The 13,604-nt window shown below is 43.1% G+C and overlaps 1 protein-coding gene across 1 annotated transcript; it reads right to left on the reverse strand.

Moving 5' to 3' along the window:
• Nucleotides 1–7,692: 7,692 nt before the first annotated feature.
• LOC311307101 (growth arrest and DNA damage-inducible protein GADD45 beta-like) lies at nucleotides 7,693–9,912 on the reverse strand. The gene is made up of 4 exons (XM_084435863.1): nucleotides 9,696–9,912; nucleotides 9,408–9,509; nucleotides 9,071–9,296; nucleotides 7,693–8,550 (listed from the first exon to the last, which is right to left on the reverse strand). Exons 1-4 carry the CDS (start codon nucleotides 9,737–9,739, stop codon nucleotides 8,437–8,439), a joined length of 486 nt encoding a protein of 161 aa, XP_084291989.1. The 5' UTR covers nucleotides 9,740–9,912; the 3' UTR covers nucleotides 7,693–8,436.
• Between the last annotated feature and the right edge of the window lie 3,692 nt (nucleotides 9,913–13,604).

A 13,604-nucleotide genomic window follows, 5' to 3' on the forward strand; every position in this document is an offset into this window, starting at 1 on the left:
TGCCTGTTCCTGCCCTCCCTCCCCCCCCCTCCCGCCCCTCGCACCCAACCCAACCAACTTGACGTCAGCTGGCCTCAGTCCGTGTGGATGGACCCAGACTGTAGCCAGCGTGTTCTGCAGCCCAGCCTGGATGAGGCTTCTCTGGAGTCTTCAGGTTGGACAATATGGTAATACAGCACTGACACTGAGTGTCCATGCTAGGACTAATGCTGTTTTCTGGGAATTGGACTATCAAATGAAAAACCAAACAAAAGGAGATTATAACTTTACGTAGCATACCCAGCATAAACATAATTTATATAAGAGATAAATAACCTTTCGACTCATGTTCTGTTGTATCAAGAGGCGCCCCTCTGTTTGTGAGGTGCATGTAAAGAAATGGCCCTCGCCTCAAAACATCAAGCTATTTAACCTGCTAGAATTAGATAAATCAAGAAAAACCTAAGCCTTCCCGCCCTGAGAGGGAGGAAGCGTGTTCTGTTCTGTTTGATGTGAGAGTACTAAGCCTAACCCTAAGAGGCCTGGTCAGCTAGGGTCACCTAAAGGGTTTGGATTGGGGCTGTCACATGACCAATGCATGCTCCATGACACTGCTACTTCATGACAGTAGAATCACTGTGATGAAGATTTTTTTTATTTTATTTAGCCTTTATTTAACCAGGAAAGGTCCCATTGAGATTAAAAATCTCTTTTTCAAGAGAGACCTGGCCAAGACGGGCAGCAGTGCAATCCAAACAGTTACAGACGGAAAATACAACAGAAAACACAGAGATGCAACAGTAATACAATTTACACACGTGACTTGGTGATTTGGCTATATGGCAATACGCTAGTTAAAAACATGAACATACTGTTAAATCAACCTCTAAAACCTTCATAGTGGATTTAAAAACATCGATTGAGACCTGCTCCTCAAGTTTGAGATCATTTTGTAGCATGTTCCAGGCAAAAGGAGCCGAATAACTAAAAGCCATATCAAACCACTGACATTGGTAACTTGAAAGATGTAAACTATTAACAAGTATTGCTAAGTTCTTAAGTAATCTGCACTTGACCCTAACCATGTGTGCTCTCTTTCTGCTCACACAGCATTGCTGCCGATGGTCTATTAGAGCTCTATTCATCCAGGGGGGACTATAGGGGTTAACTAGCTTTAGTTTAACAAGGGAAAGTCAATGACGTTCTTGGCTGTTAGCTGTGCAGTAGGGGCTTGTTGCTTATGGGTACAGTCCCACACAGCAAAACACAGGCTACTCTCTCTCGCAGCGTCTGTACCTCGAACCCGGGGGGCTTGGACAGTGCGAGACACATTACATTACATTACATTACAGTCATTTAGCAGACGCTTTTATCCAAAGCGACTAACAATAATTGCATTTAACGTAGGAAGAGCCAATGTACTACTACTTGCCAGAACTCACAAGTGCATCTTCTTTCTAAAACAAGTGACTAAGAGCATAATCTAGTGCTGAAGGCAAAGTGCAAGAATCACAATCTAAAGTACAGTGCAATATAATATAATACAATAAGTGCTTAGGTGGGAGGATTGTTGTAGTACTTCTTGAAGAGATGAGACACAACCAGTCACTCGGTCAGACCTAGTTCAACAATACACTACTTTATCTGTGCTGAGGGGTGCCTTTTTCACATGTTCCAGGGTAATATTGGACTAAAATAAACTCATTGTTTTCATTTCCTGAGGCCCTACTAAGCCCTTCAGGGACCTTATTCTCTCAGTGCTGAGCTAGTAATTCAGTAGTCAGCAGTGTATGAAGAACAATATGTTCACTTATCTAACATACTTGAAGCCTAAACAGACTCTGGACTTGGCACTTGGTGTATGATTTGCAGCTCCTGTTTGATGTGTGTTTGATTGCAGCAGGGATGTCATAATGAGGCTTTTATTTATTCCTCTATTTAGTGGAATAAAGTCTCTTTTACGAATGAACCCTGGGTACAAATACAGAGACATACTGACATAGAGACATACAGTATCTACAAATACATCAAGTATATAATCACATGATCAAAACCATAGATCCCCAAAACAAAGAGAAATCATTAAATATATACTGTATATAAATATGAACACATACAGTAAAAAAAAAAGTTTTGCAAACTGAATGGTTCATATGCACCACTTACACACCCTCAAAGTCAATTATCCCATGGAATTTCAACCCCCACAACCAGATTTACTCTCACAGCATCAGTGTTAAAATATGTGAATGCCAAAAAGCCTACTGACGCTGGAGAGAGGCGCCAAAACGGCTATGCAAATTGCCCCGTCTGAAAAACAGCCCTGTGGACCATTTTCAAGGCAAAGCGACACTCCAAGTGAAATGCTTTGCATTCCATTCCAGTAGCGCAACTGCCCAGAACATGCTGTGTGTTCTGTGTAACAGCCCAGACACGGTGTGTGTAACTGCCCAGACACGGTGTGTGTAACTGCCCAGAACATGCTGTGTGTTGTGTGTAACTGCCCAGACACGGTGTGTATTGTGTGTAACTGCCCAGGACACAGTGTGTGTTGTGTGTAACTGCCCAGGACACAGTGTGTGTTGTGTGTAACTGCCCAGACACGGTGTGTGTAACTGCCCAGACACGGTGTGTGTAACTGCCCAGAACATGCTGTGTGTTGTGTGTAACTGCCCAGACACGGTGTGTATTGTGTGTAACTGCCCAGGACACAGTGTGTGTTGTGTGTAACTGCCCAGGACACAGTGTGTGTTGTGTGTAACTGCCCAGACATGGTGTGTATTGTGTGTAACTGCCCAGACACGGTGTGTATTGTGTGTAACTGCCCAGGACACAGTGTGTGTTGTGTGTAACTGCCCAGACATGGTGTGTGTTGTGTGTAACTGCCCAGGACACAGTGTGTGTTGTGTGTAACTGCCCAGACACGGTGTGTGTTGTGTAACTGCCCAGACACGGTGTGTGTTGTGTGTAACTGCCCAGACACAGTGTGTGTTGTGTGTAACTGCCCAGAACATGCTGTGTGTTGTGTGTAACTGCCCAGACACAGTGTGTGTTGTGTGTAACTACCCAGACACGGTGTGTGTTGTGTGTAACTGCCCAGACACAGGGTGTGTTGTGTGTAACTGCCCAGACACGGTGTGTGTTGTGTGTAACTACCCAGACAAGGTGTGTGTTGTGTGTAACTGCTCAGAACACGGTGTGTGTTGTCTGTAACTGCCCAGGACACGGTGTGTGTTGTGCATGACTCGTGAGGCACACAAACACACCAAGGTCACGTGTCATTAGAACAACAGCAGTGGTAGGCCTCTGCATAATCACAGCTTAAAACATGATCCATTAACACATATTGAAGACACTGGGGCAGCTCACGGTTGGAATAGACAGCATATTTGTGGTGAATTATTGACTTTGTTTTGTAAGTGGACCGTATCATCCTAGCCCAAACATATTTTTCCCACACCACGAACAGCAGAGACAATAATTTTTCATTTTACTGAGTCATCATCGCTCTGTGTGATACTAGGTTTGCAGATGATTTCAATGTACCTATTGTATAGTATACTATATATTGTACGTATCTTCTATGAGCTTATTGTGTTATCATATAATTTTTGTAAATTGACAGGCTAGAGTTGAATTGCATAGATTTTATTAATAGCAGTTATCCATATTGTATTTCTTCTTTCAAAATGACATTGTGAAGACTAGGCTACAACTTTCTTAGGAATACTTTGTAACCTTATGTTTATGTAATTGTTGGTGCAGTTTTACAGTCGAGCCAGATAAATCCCTCAAACTGCATGCATCAGCTTCTCGTGGAGTAATTTGAATTACTGTTTACACTGCTGGATAGCTAGGAACAGCTGTCTAGTGAGACCAATACACCAGTGTAGGATTGGTGTGCCATGTTTGTTGGTGACTGTTGGTATTTGATGGATGGATTTTGCAGATGAATTGTAACATGAATTGTTATAATAACAACAACAACAACAACAGCTGCCAACTTTAGAATGTTGGGTGTTGGGAGTTGGTTGGCGCTGGTTGAAGGCAGTGTGCCCTCAGACACTTTAAACCCAACCCTACATGAACAAAGACCGTTCCGGAGGATACCGACACGGCATATAGACAACAGGTCAGTCGGCCAATAGCTGTGGTACGTTGGCATGGTTCTTTGCAGTGTGGCCTCACAGCAATAAGGTCCTGGGTTCAATTCCCACTTCAGATTCGGGACACTGTTGGCACTGGGGATGTTCTTCCCAGGGTACACAGGTGGGGTATCTCCCGGGCCATTCTATGTGGAGTTTGCACGTTCTCCCCATGTTCACAAGGGTTTCCTCCCAAGAACCCTAAACCCAGAGGAAAAAAAGAGAAAAAAAACATGCAGAAGAACAGATCGCTCTCCTGTCCATCCCTGACCAGGATTGGACAGAGCACTTGGATTGGTCCCGGGCGTGGCCCCCTGCAGGCGAGCAAGAATTCATTTCACCAGCCAGCCCTAATGCGTGCGTGTGTGTTCCTTTGTGTCGCTCAGTGCATGTGTCTGTTGGAGTCAAGTTCTGTTTGATAAAGACTTCTTCTCTTCTTCTAGTCTATTCCTGTCTGTTTCATGGCAATGTGATTCATAATTTGCAGAGCCACACTGTAGGCAAACATGGCTTTGCATCCAATAAGGGCAGCCCATTCCATGAGACTGCAGGCTTATATAAATTCCTCCTGACCCTCCAACCAAAAATATGTGCTCCATTGCAGGAGATGCCTCTATTCTTGGCTTAATCCTTATGGCTTGCTTCTAGGTCCAGTGAGGTCTTAACCATGTACTGTAGCATGGATATTTTCAGGGTTACAAGAAAATAGTCTTTCTCCTTTTGTGGTATTCCATGGAAGACATGGAAGGTCATTAAATATTTTAATTGTGATTACAGTCATTTTCTCAAGTTTGAGAACAGCACTGTTGTTGCATTTCTACTATCTGTAGAGGCTTTACTTTTGTTATTCTATAGACCATTTCAATTGATTTTTTGGTCACTAGGCCAACTGGTTCAAACAAACTTCCTGTTTTTTACTATGAACATTCCATGAAATTGTCTTACCATTGTCTATAGATGCACAGTTGACATGTTACATGCTACAGGTGGTTGATAGCTTACAGAGCATCAAAGGGACCCTGAAAATAGTGTTACTGTTGGGGCCACTGTTCACTGCCTGGCTCTTATAGGTTCCTATTTGGGGGGAGAATCTTTTATTCTTGCAATAATTTATATGTAATTTGCAACTGCACTTTCACAGAAAGTGAAAGTACAGTAAATGTATTGAATGAGCCCAACACATGACATCTTCACAGCACCGACCTGTCAGCCAATGAGCAAAGTGTCCACTTTCCTCTCCGTTCCACAGCTGTCAACTCAGAGCATGAATACAAACAAATAAAAGACATACACTCAAGCTTCAACAGTGATTTCCATCTCACAAACCCTCCCAAGTTCCAAGAATAAATCAAACACGTAGACCAGAGCCAATAGAAAGATCATGATGGGGCAGCTGGGTCGTCGGTTCGAATCCCGGCTCCTCCTGACGATATGTTGAAGTTGGGTAAGACACTGAACCCCAAATTACTCCCAATGAGCAGGCTAGCACCTTGTATGGCAGCCACCACCATTGATATGTGTTTGTGTGAATGGGTGAATGAGAGGCCATTGTAAAGCGCTTTGGATAAAAGTGCTATATACTGTAAGTGCAGTCCATTTACAGTACCATGAGTCTGTCCCCTGTCTCCACAGTGAGTAAGTTAGTGCAAATCACACAAGCACTTTGTCACTTGCAATATCCATGTACAGTTGAGGACACTTGTACTTTGTTCAGCTCTTTACCTCTGGTCCGATGTGGGTACGGCCACACCCGAGGCCCTGCCTGGGCCAGACTCCCCAAACATAACATGCTCAGGTGAGACTCTATATGGCTGGCTCTCCAATATCCATGCACATTATCCATGGCCACAATGCAATACTCATTTATATTCAATAACTAAAATAGTTCATGTTTCAGCACCCGAACCATGAACATTTACATTGAAACTGTACCTCCAATGCTGCTGCTGCTGTGTAATCAGGAAGTAAGGCGTCCTTCTGCACAGTGCACAGGCCTATCTGCACTTTTAAAATATATATATATTTTTTTTAAGATTGGCGATGCTTTCTGATTACAACAATCAAGTCATGTCCTCCATTTAATGTTTTTTTTATTTTTTTGGGGGGGGGGTGGGTGAGGGGGGGTGGGTGAGGGGGGGGGGTAGGGAGTGTTGGATACTATGCTTGAGTTCCCCATACTTTCTACTTGCATCACATCTAATGCTAATTAGGGCTAGTGTGGACTCTCTGAAGTGCCTGGATCACAGTCTGAAACGTGCATCCCATGCAAGACCGGCTGTATTGAAATTCCGGGAGCACACACAGTTCAATATAACTTGGTGAGCCTAAAGCCATCTTATCAGCACCAGCCAGCTGTCTGTCCTCATGCAATTCAATCATATTTGTTTGTCAGTGTGTTTGTTTTTTGTCTGCGTGGGGACAGTGTTAACATATTGATTGACCCAGACAGCCATTGTGTGACGCTATTCCAAGACTGTGCTGGCTTGCACCCTATGACACACCAGCCAGGAACTGGGCAATTGTCAAATCAAACAAACGGCTCACGTCACAGATCTGCAGAGTCACCGTCCCCTCCAGCTAAGGTGTCACAGACGTTTTATTAACAGCTCCCTGGTCACACCATTGCTGTTCCACAAGGATGTGACATCCAGGATATGACGGTACTGCAGTACCACCACACTGACTACCTGCAATGCAACTTAACTCTGTTTACACATGGTTTTGTAGAACAGCGGAAGTTAGCAGTATAAGGATATGCCACATAGGCTATGTTGCAATACTTGTTTTAGCATTTTCCTCATTGTGCTTCTATTGTGAGAAAAATGAGCTGTTGAAACTGCCAGATTGTTCTCTAGTTCCTACCTCTGTGGTTAATCTTTAGCACAACTAAAGACCCTTACCTAACCTTACCTGAAAGTTGTACGTTTCACATGACTTTTACCTTGAAGTTGCACAGGATAAAATAAGCTTTGGTGAGATTATTTTTACCCCTCTGTGCATGAATGACATTTGAATAAGAAAGCCTGAGAGATGTTGCATAATACTAGTTTACAGTAGGGTATCTTAGACTCAATTTAGCTAGGTTTCTGTAATCAAATGTTCCAAAGAACATAGTTCAATACAATTGGAAAACTGACATTTACATTTGTAACTGACATTACACCAAATGCTGTATTATCTTTACCTTATGTGCCTGCCTGTTTGTATGAGCTTATAGTTCCCAATGTGTTCCTGTTAGGCCCATCTCTTTGTGCCAAAGTGTCTTAAAAGGTACCAAACAAATATAATGTTACTCATGTCATGATATGGCTATTATTACCATTACCATAAAAGTACATTAAAAATAAGTAATTCTCAACACCAAGTACCCTTTAAGCAGATGTATAAATAAATGGCATGAGTGACACCAACCACACATTGACCTACTAACGCTGTTGCTGAGACACAGATTTGTGGATACCCCCCCCCCTAAAAAAATGCTCCTTTTCCATGGTATGAAACACTCAGGAGAATCAAAGAACTCTGTTCAATAATTTATTCAAATTACATTGTTTGCAGTATTGCAGGTATCATATATTACTCTTGTTCAATTTAAATAACAATATATCAATTCATTTCATTTCAAGGAAATAAATACATTGCAACATTGTGTCAATGTTTTGACGCTTCTAAACAGGTAGCTACTTGCCTTTAACAACTGTAGTCAGAAACCAATATCAATATCTTGCACACAATAGCAATCCACAGTCACAATGGCATTGCTGACAATAAAGTCTAGTTAAACAGACCATGGCCATTGGCCAGAGCTGTGAGCCCTGTCTTATGCAGCATAAACTAGGCTTAATGGCATGGAATTTCATTCAAAACATCCAGTTGTTTTGCATTTCAGTCATTCACATTGCATTTCTTAAATATATCAACTTTCACATTGGAACGCACAGGTGTGCAGCATCCAGTTTGTCAACATACAGATGTAGCCTCTTTTTTCATCCTCTCCTCTACAATAACGAAACTGCAAGACCGTTCCCACGCTACTGCCACCCTTACTTGCTCCGACTGGCTCAGCAAACAGCGGAGAGACTGCTAAACAGAGTCTTCCTTTTCCTTTTACTGCACACTTCTTTCCCTCGGAGGAGGAGGAGGACGGGCCGTCAGATCACAGTCTCGTACAGTACTGTCCCTCAGAACTGTTCCACTCGCAGCGGCCCCGAGGCAGCCAGGCGCAGAGCTGGCCACGCCCCTTTCTTTAACGCCTTTCTTGAAGAATGACGACTCTTGACTTTTACCACCTTTCATGAGGAGGTCGGCTAGTTCAGCGCTCCTGCAGGGATAGATACGGTATCCACTGGTTTTTGCAGCGGCTCTCTTCACAGTAGTTTCCCACATCCTGCAGCGCTTGGCATTTTAGAGATTGACACTGGGAGTTCTGCAAAAAATAAGAAAACAATAGGTTAGGTATTTATTAAATGGACATATGATGATGCAGAAGAGCAACAGGATACATGTAACATTGCTCAAAAACTGCTAAATTAAATTGAAAGTGGCGCCTTTATCAAGAGTATGCTATGCAGTTTTGACAGAATTAAGAATAGAAATTCTGTTCAAAAAGTGCAGGCTATCATTATAGTGTTTGGATAAATACAGCTCTTGAAAGCTCACTGACTTGTGTTTTTCAGCCTATAAAGCTGAGTAAGGTTTGAGTCATCAGTGATTCCATGACAGTTCTTGCTTTGCCATCTATTGCCCACAGTTCTGAACTTGCAAATACGACAACATTTTCCTGATATGTTGCAACGTGGAATTACAGTACAACGGCATTCAAGTAGCCTATTCTAATCCGAGTAGGCCTAATCTATAACGTAACCTAAAATACCCAACCCTGACCAAACCATAGGCTTGTGTGGATATGTGACTCGTGATAGACAGATACTAGATGGGCTACTTACAGTGACCAGGATGCAGTGGAGGTCTTTGGGCTCGTTGCCGTTGCTGTCCACGCTGCTGGCCTCGCCCAGGATCTGGGCCAGCCGCCGGATGCCAGACACACGCAGGATGTTGATCTCGTTATCGCAGCAGAAGGCTTGGATCAGCGTGAAATGAATCTGCAGCGCGATGTCGTCTTCGTCCTCCTCGTCGGTCGCCAATACACACAGCACCACACTGTCGGGGTCTCTGCAGAAAGAAAGCGAGGAATACAGTCAGTGAACTGTTTATCTAATCGTTCAGCAAGAGCACGAATAACGGCCGTCGTATCTGGAGGATAATAGCTTTTAGACTACTTACACATTCATCAGTTTAGCAGACTCGTACACTCCCACGGTGAGCCGGCCCTGCCGCTGGGCGGCCGCCAGCAGTTCTTCTAATGCTTGACTCACAGTCTCCATCCTTAAAGAAAAAAGCAATTCGGTTAGTTGTAGAATATGCACAACAATAGTCTACACAGTGAACACAAGTAACCAGTGAATTGAACACACAACAGTCTGTTTGAGTTATATGCATAGGTGCACTGTCATTTCAGTAATAATACAAAACGTATATGGAAACAGCCTGTATGCAATAGTCTACACTTACTTTTTCTCGGTTATATTGCATCCAATGACTTCTTCCAGTGTCATATTGAAGGTAATTTTAATCCACACGGTTCCGGATAATATCCAAACAATGTAGGTCTAGTCCCAAATCGAGGTTTGCAGAATATCCTTGACAAGTTGGCGAAAGCAATCCGAGTGCGTCTCCTTGCAGGGTTTCAGTGTCAACTCGTTCCGTATTGATACCCTTAGTCCTCGCTGCAGCTCTCTATTCTGTCTCAGTGGTATCTGCTGAAACCCAAGCGTTTATATTCACTCTCGGTGTGGGAGTGGCTGTTCCGAGACGCTACGAAGCTGATTGGTTCATTGCTATCATAGATTCCCCACTCTTTGCAGCTATTGGCTGTTTACCGCAACGCGTAAGTCTACCAGTTCCCACGTGGGGTAGTTTCGGAGAATCCCCCACCTTCTCCCGTTAATTCTTTCTTGAGTGCCATGGAATTCCCTGATCCTCTGGGTTGCTAATTAGGCCCACTTCATTAAAAATAGATGATAATTGAATTATTATTGCACATAGGCAATTGCGCCTTTCAAAACGTAAAGCTAAATGTATAGCTTGTGACTATGTGACATAGTCTAACTTGCATGACATTTTACAACTGGCTTTTCGGTGGCTAATTATACGCGTGGTCACACGATCAGGCTGTTTACGGGCTGTCGATTGCAGGAGATTGTTTATGCAACTTTGTAGATTCTGATTCTGAATTCAAAGGGTCTACAAGTCTACTCTCAAGCATGCATGCATATTTATTTCCCCAACCAACATATAGTCATAATGCTTCCCTGGCCAGCTGCACTGCAGCCTAGTGGCCTATAGGAATAACTTCACCTCGGCGCAGTTGTCACTTGGGGTTGATCGTCCACAGTTTGCCATCAATATGATCAATTAAACGTAGTCACATTTTTCATATAGGCTACGTTAGGTATTTTGGTGCGGTAATTTTGTTATTAAGTCTCTGATTTGACAAGGCTGTATGTCTAAAATGTGTTGGCCTACTCTATAGACTAATACTCTTTTTAGACTAAACGGTAGCCTTTGATTTTTTTCATGCAGGGGCTAAAATTGCTGCTGTAAAAGAGAGCACTCATCTGCATGAATAACGTATCGGCCTATTTGATCAGTGGCTGATTGCTCACTCACAAATAGAGAAATACACATGTGACTTGACCACTTACTTATCGCGGAGCGCCACTTAGTGGTGGTCTGGTGTTGATTTGATCCCATGATCTTGGAACCACGAGATGAATGCCAATTAGACAAACAATTGGAAGCTCTTAGCAAAGGCAAACTCATAGGTTATAATTGCCGAGTGATTGGACTTGGCTAATCCGAGACCGTGAATAGCTTATAGATCTCAGTCGATACTGCCTGTGATACTAGTGACTGATATTGACCTAATCATTGAAGTAAGGCAATATAAGTAAGGCATATGATCAGGCCTGCCTATAATGATCAAGTCATTGATCATCAGGCCTATACTTTTGTATTCATACATAGGCCTATGGACCAGATGATACGTACAAATGTGCCTAAGAAGGTTTTCAGGCCTACTTAGCCCCATAGCTAATCAGTGTTCAACAGGTCTATTATATTAATCAAAGAAGAACGAACCGTGTCATACTCTTAGGGCATGTTCAGTAGAACAAAGGGCATGTTTTATATTCAGTTAAATAATAACAAATAATATAATTCATTTTATTCATAAAGCACCTTTCAGTATGAAACAATGCAAAGTGAGGAAGCAATCACACACATTAAGAAAAAACAGAGACACTAATTAATATATAAAATATATACAACTTACATACAAAAAGCTTTTCTAAAAAAGTTGAACATCAACAAGTTCAAGTAGGTTTATTTGCTTTTTTGGCACAACGTGCAATGAAATGTAGCCCTACTTCAGAACTTCTCACAGTAAATAGTAAATACAATAAATACTGTAATAGTAGTAGTAGTAGGCCCTAGTGGTGGTGGTAGTAGTAGTAGTAGTAGTAGTAGCCTAGTATTAGTATTAGTAGTACTAGTAGTAGTATTACTACTACTATTACTACTACTATTACTACTGCAGGGGCTAAAGTTGCCGCTGTAAAAGAGAGCGCTCATCATCTGCATGAATAACGTATCGGCCTATTTGATCAGTGGCTGATTGCTCACTCACAAATAGAGAAATACACATGTGACTTGACCACTTACTTATCGCGGAGCGCCACTTAGTGGTGGTCTGGTGTTGATTTGATCCCATGATCTTGGAGCCACGAGATTAATGCCAATTAGACAAACAATTGGAAGCTCTTAGCAAAGGCAAACTCATAGGTTATAATTGTCGAGTGATTGGACTTGGCTAATCCGAGACCGTGAATAGTTTCTAGATCTCAGTCGATACTGCCTGTGAGACTGATATTGACCTAATCATTGAGCACAGTAAGGCATATGATCAGGCCTGCCTATAATGATCAAGTTGATCATACTTAGCCCCATGGCTAATGAGGCCATCAGTGAACGGGTCTATTATAATTAACGGGTCTAATTAATCTCAGGAGCTCCCCTCCTGAACAGCACACACACTTGGGTTCTGGAGGTGTTGCCCTACAGTAGCAGCTTCTGTCCGACTAACCCCTGGGGCATTATCAACAAAAGCCGGTAGTCTAGAAAGAGCGTCTGCGTTAGCATGTGCTTTTCCCAGCCTGTGGACTATTTTATATTGAAAACTAGCCAGCTGCTCCACCCATCTAGCCAGCTGACCCTCCAGGCCCTGAAAGCTGTGTAGCCACCTGAGGGAGTTACTACGTAGCATGAACTCCTTCCCTAGTAAATAGTACTTAAAATATTTTGTGTACGTCACCATACTCAGGAGCTCTTTCTTAGTGGTGGCATACTTCCTTTCCTTACCAGTCCCTCACTAGTCCCACGTCACTGCTGTCCCTCCTCTCCTGGCCCTCTAGTTCCCCCCCTCTAGTTTTCTGCCCAGTCCCATTCCCTGTCCCAGCCTCGTTGCAGACAGTTTGTGCATCTGGCCACCAGGGTAGGGGTCAGTGACCCCCTTTTCCCACAATCTGTGCGCCTGAGGGATGTACAGTTCTGCTCCATGGTTCCAGCACACAAGGGTGTTCCAGGAAATGAGTGTGCCGATAGACTGGCAAAAGGCCGGGGGCACTAATAAAGGAGGTAATGGTACCAGATCCACTGGGGAAGGTGAAGGAAAGACACTTATTAGAAGAAAGGGACTGGAGATCTGGTAGCACAGGGGAGAGGGGAAGAAAGGGAGGGCTTACTTGACATCCAAAATTCTGTAGCAGCGAGGAACTGTAGCCTACAGTCAGGGCCGGATGAACATGATGTAGGGCCCAGGGTTTTGACCAGGTTAAGGTCCCCATATTTTTCTCTGAGATATCTTATGATTGAACAACCAAGCTAATTTTGTCTTTATAAGTGTAGTATTTAAATTCAGTTCTATTCAAACTAGCTAGCTAAGTTAGCAAACGATGTTAGCTAGTGCTAGTCCGAGGATTTATTTTCATATTTTATTACAAATACATTAGAAACGTCCAATATTTAATATCAATGACAAGATAGCTAGCTAGCTAGCTATGTCAGGAATGTCAGGAAAGTAAACACAAGTGCGTGAACGAAGTCAGGAATGCGATTGTGTCACATTTCCACAGCAACGATAAGCAATTACGTCACCCGGACAGATTTTGGCCCCCGGACAGATTTTGGCCTGACCTCTGGTGATGTTACCGGTGGCACTGGCAGGGTAACTTACCCAGCAGCAATGCTTTCTGGGGTGGATGGTGGCCGCGGCTCCCCGTCTGAGACAAAAATACCAAACCAAAAAAAAGCAAAGTGTCTGGCTTACTTCTATGTGGCCTAATGTTAAATTAGTGCTAGCTA

Source organism: Borostomias antarcticus (genome assembly GCF_949987555.1).
Source record: "Borostomias antarcticus genome assembly, chromosome: 3".
NCBI classification, from domain to species: Eukaryota; Metazoa; Chordata; class Actinopteri; order Stomiiformes; family Stomiidae; genus Borostomias; species Borostomias antarcticus.